This window comes from Eurypyga helias, unplaced genomic scaffold (genome assembly GCF_000690775.1).
Source record: "Eurypyga helias isolate BGI_N326 unplaced genomic scaffold, ASM69077v1 scaffold49067, whole genome shotgun sequence".
Taxonomy (NCBI): Eukaryota; Metazoa; Chordata; class Aves; order Eurypygiformes; family Eurypygidae; genus Eurypyga; species Eurypyga helias.
Window position 1 is genome coordinate 11,600 of NW_010261981.1, and position 3,994 is coordinate 15,593.

The 3,994-nt window shown below is 40.8% G+C and overlaps 1 protein-coding gene across 1 annotated transcript; it reads right to left on the minus strand.

Annotated features, from left to right (window-relative positions):
• Nucleotides 1-715: 715 nt before the first annotated feature.
• Nucleotides 716-3,324, minus strand: EIF2S1 (eukaryotic translation initiation factor 2, subunit 1 alpha, 35kDa; the record flags this gene model as incomplete). Its single annotated transcript, XM_010155540.1, has 3 exons — nucleotides 716-1,263; nucleotides 1,564-1,707; nucleotides 3,227-3,324. Coding segments are annotated over 3 exons (368 nt in total), but the record flags the coding sequence as incomplete, so codon positions are not given.
• Nucleotides 3,325-3,994: the final 670 nt, after the last annotated feature.

Sequence of the window (3,994 nt, forward strand, 5' to 3'; positions counted from 1 at the left end):
CGACGGTTCGTACTGTGGCAGTATTAAGAATTCCTAGTTAAGGCTCAAAGCTTCATTTTTTCATGCATTTTTCCTCTAGCAGCATAACATACTAAGATAAACGAGATGGTCACTATGGGACATGACGATAATAAAAAAAAAAAAAGATATGTTCAAAAATTTAGCAATTTGGAAAGGCTAAACAAAACCAACTCCCCCTCTCAATTCCCACACACAAAGAAAACAAGATTTTATTCTTTTTTTATAGTCCAACATGGAACGCACATCCAGAGAAGATAAACAGGTTAGTGAACAGCTCCATCTAGTGTAAACCCAATCTAGGGTCGGCAGAACTGGTCATGCAGCAGTGAGCTCACCAGACAGGTACTGCCTATTCTGAAGCATGTGTAAGTTCATTAAAGCTCCTCTTCTATTCAGCCGTAGGAGCAAAGTCCAGCTGTACATCATTTTTCATTTATCACTTATTTGGAATGGTAACAAGCTACTTTCAAAGTTTTCAAGTTCTCAGTCCCTAAGATAAACAAAGGAAATGCTCTTTTAAACAAGTCTGCACGAACAAACTCCCAAGAAAAACATTGTTACACTCGTTCTTGGTTTAAAGCAAACAAAAGAAAGCCCTTTCAGTGGTAGAGGGGACTCACCTACTGGTCATACCCTTCCAGGTTTTATATTCACACCGCTCTAGGCCATGTGACAAAAGAGAGAAAAAATCTTGGGAGTTAACATAGCCCAGAAATTTATTGAACAATTGGTCAAAGACATTCTGTATAGAACTGTTCAGCTTGCTTGGTTTTGGTGCTCCTAGGAAAGATCACTAACAGATACACTGAGCTGTATTAACCAGCTTGGAATTGTTACGTATGAAAGCGTTAAGCAGGTGGCTGCAGCCTCCTTCTGGCCAGACCTGTGTCTGAATCTGACTAGCACCTTGCCTTCAAGAAGGATTCAATTTGTGTAAGTTGCTGCATCAAATGTTATTTAGAAGAGCCTTTCACATATTGGTCTTTTTTAAATGGTAAAACACTTGGGGTATTTGCATTTGAAGTTTTCAATACTGGAAACATTTAGTCCAGAGTGTTTGCAATGGGGGTCTTTAATTTTTCATATGGTCTGTCTCTTCTCAATGTCCCAGAATAATTAGTCTTCGGTTTTGGCTTCCATTTCCTCGGCATCATCATCCCCATCCACTTCAGCATTTTCCCTCTCCAGTCTTTCCAACTGCCTTGCAAGCTCAGTCTCATCTGTGTCAGTAACCACCTTAGGCTGAAAAAATACCCAAAACAGAACACATGGTAAACCGTCATTAAGAAAGACTGACTGTAGTTCTGATCCTACCCAAACCCAAAGAGCAAGAGATAAAAGACATCCTGAAGTCACACAGTAAAACCCAAGAAAATTAGAATTTTTGGCCATTGTTTAAGAAATACAGAAATGTAGGGATTTTTTTAGTTCAATACTTCTTTGTTAAAATTACTCCTAGCACTACCCATCTTGTCCAACTTTAAAACAATTGCAAGGAAAAAACCCCATAAAATTACACTTTAGAATGTAATGTGTTCTTACCTCCATCTGCACATTAAAGACACCTCTCTTCTCCTCAATTTTTTCTTTAATTACAGCCATGGCTTGATTTAGAACAGAGAGACCTTCGGTTCTCTCCAGTGTTGTTGTAGTCATCACATAACGAGGAGGGGCTATCAGATTAATCTATCACATTGTAGGGATTGGGGAGAGTGGGGAGAAAAAAGCAAATTCAGTAGCAAACCCAAAGAAAAATCCCCAAAGCAAAGCAAGCAATGCTTTACTGAATGTACAATTCACAGAAGAAGAAACATTTTCCCATTAGAAAAGCCCTTTTTAGGAGTACATACAAAGAGACAGAAAGAGCAGACAAGAGAGTGCACAGCCTGTCTGATTTCCAACATCAGCATCAGCTATTTCATAGATTCATAGAACAGTTAGGGTTGGAAGGGACTTTAAAGATCATCTAGTCCCACCCCCCCTGCCATGGGCAGGGACCCCTTCCACTAGACCAGGTTGCTCAAAGCCTCATCCAGCCTGGCCTTGAATACTGCCAGGGATGGGGCATCCACAGCTTCTCTGGGCAACCTGTTCCAGTGCTTCACCACCCTCTCCGTGAAGAATTTCTTCCTGATATCTAGTCTAACCCTCCCCGCTTTCAAGTTAAACCCGTTCCCCCTTGTCCTGTCACTACAGGCCCTTGTAAACCGTCCCCTCCCAGCTTCCTGGTAGCCCCTTCAGGCACTGGAAGGTGCTATAAGGTCTCCCCGGAGCCTTCTCTTCTCCAGGCTGAACAAGCCCAACTCTCTCAGCCTGTCCCCATAGTAGAGGTGCTCCAGCCCTCGGAGCATCTTCGTGGCCTCCTCTGGACTCGGTCCAACCAGTCTATATCCTTCTGATGTTGAGGGTTCCACAGCTGGACACAGCAGTCCAGGTGGGGTCTCAGGAGACCTGAGTACAGGGGCAGAATCACCTCCCTCGACCTGCTGGCCACGCTTCTCTGGATACAGCCCAGGATACGGTTGGCTTTTCTGCATAGTATGTTTATTTAGACAAATACTGTTAAGCAGAGAGAATACCCACTCTGCAGATCAGTAAAGCAGCCCATCACTTTAATTTTTTCAAACAATTTAAAGACTGCAACAACCAGTATGATAGTTTTTCGTTTGTTTCTTAAGATGACTGAATAAGTAAACTTTTCCTTTTGTTACAAGAAACCATTATAAGAAAGGATTTTCAACGGAGTAAGTACTTCCAAGTTTTTTGAAAACACTTCTTCAGTAATGCACCCAATAGTGTAACACTGGTGGGCAGAAAAACCAGGTACAGCAGACATTCTACCAACACTCAAACACATGCGGACCAAAAATTCGTTTGCTTACGTAATCTGACAATAAAATACCTGACAATAAAATCTGTTGCTCCCTACTTAAGGCTGCATAAAGGAGCAGTATTAAAGCCAATACTAGACTTTAATACATTGAACCAAATATATACAGCTCCGTGAAGTTGGGAAGCCACAGGAGCAACCAGCAGCACAGAGTGGAAAGGATGTGTTATGTGCCTCCTAAAGAAGGATCAGAAAGCAAGTACATGGCTTCCCAGCCTCAGCTACGCATCTGTCACAACTGCAACTGCACACTACTGGTACCTGAGTGCATCAGAAAACTTGGCTTTTGACTTCCCTGTTAAGACAGACACTTACTTTAATAGGCATGTTCTCCGTGGAACAGTTCAAGCCTGCTCTCAAAGCTTCTTTTACTGCATCTATCCCTTCATAACCATAACAGGCAACCTCAATATCTAGGACAGAGGAATAAAAATAATAAAACTTTAAAGTTACCAAAAGCTGTAGAATCATTAAAGCTTTTTTACTTCATATTTAATAAAGCTTTTTAGCATCCAGTGTTTATCCACAATGAGAGCCTCAGAAGCTCCCAGAGCTGAGGAAGGTATTTCACTTTCTTGACTTACAAGCTGAGTTCTTCATAAATTCTTCAGATGTACAACATTTTACATTGTGCTTTGAAAAGCCAAAATATGAAGTTACATACCCACATTCACTCACCTCTCACACAGCAAATAATTATATGTATTTCATAGGGAAAGCTGAAGATACGAAAGAAATAGATCTTACATGTTCTCTGATATTTATCAGGAAAAATGAAACTTGAGAAAGAGCACATCCACAAATTAATGGAATTCTGTCAGCAATTACAACAGAGGCATCACTTGAGGAGCACTGAATTATTTTTTCTTTAAGGTAAGTTGCATTAACATATAGTTAAAGTGATAGCTAGCTATAGTATTTTTGTAGATGTTTGGAAAATCAGACATATACTAGTGCTGGTCACATCTGTAATACCCCCATTAGTCTAAAGACAAAGATGTCTTTACCTATGTAACACTGGTGCAAAACTAAGCTGCAGGGAGAAGTTAGTCTCACTTCTATGTGACTAACAGCCACCTGCTA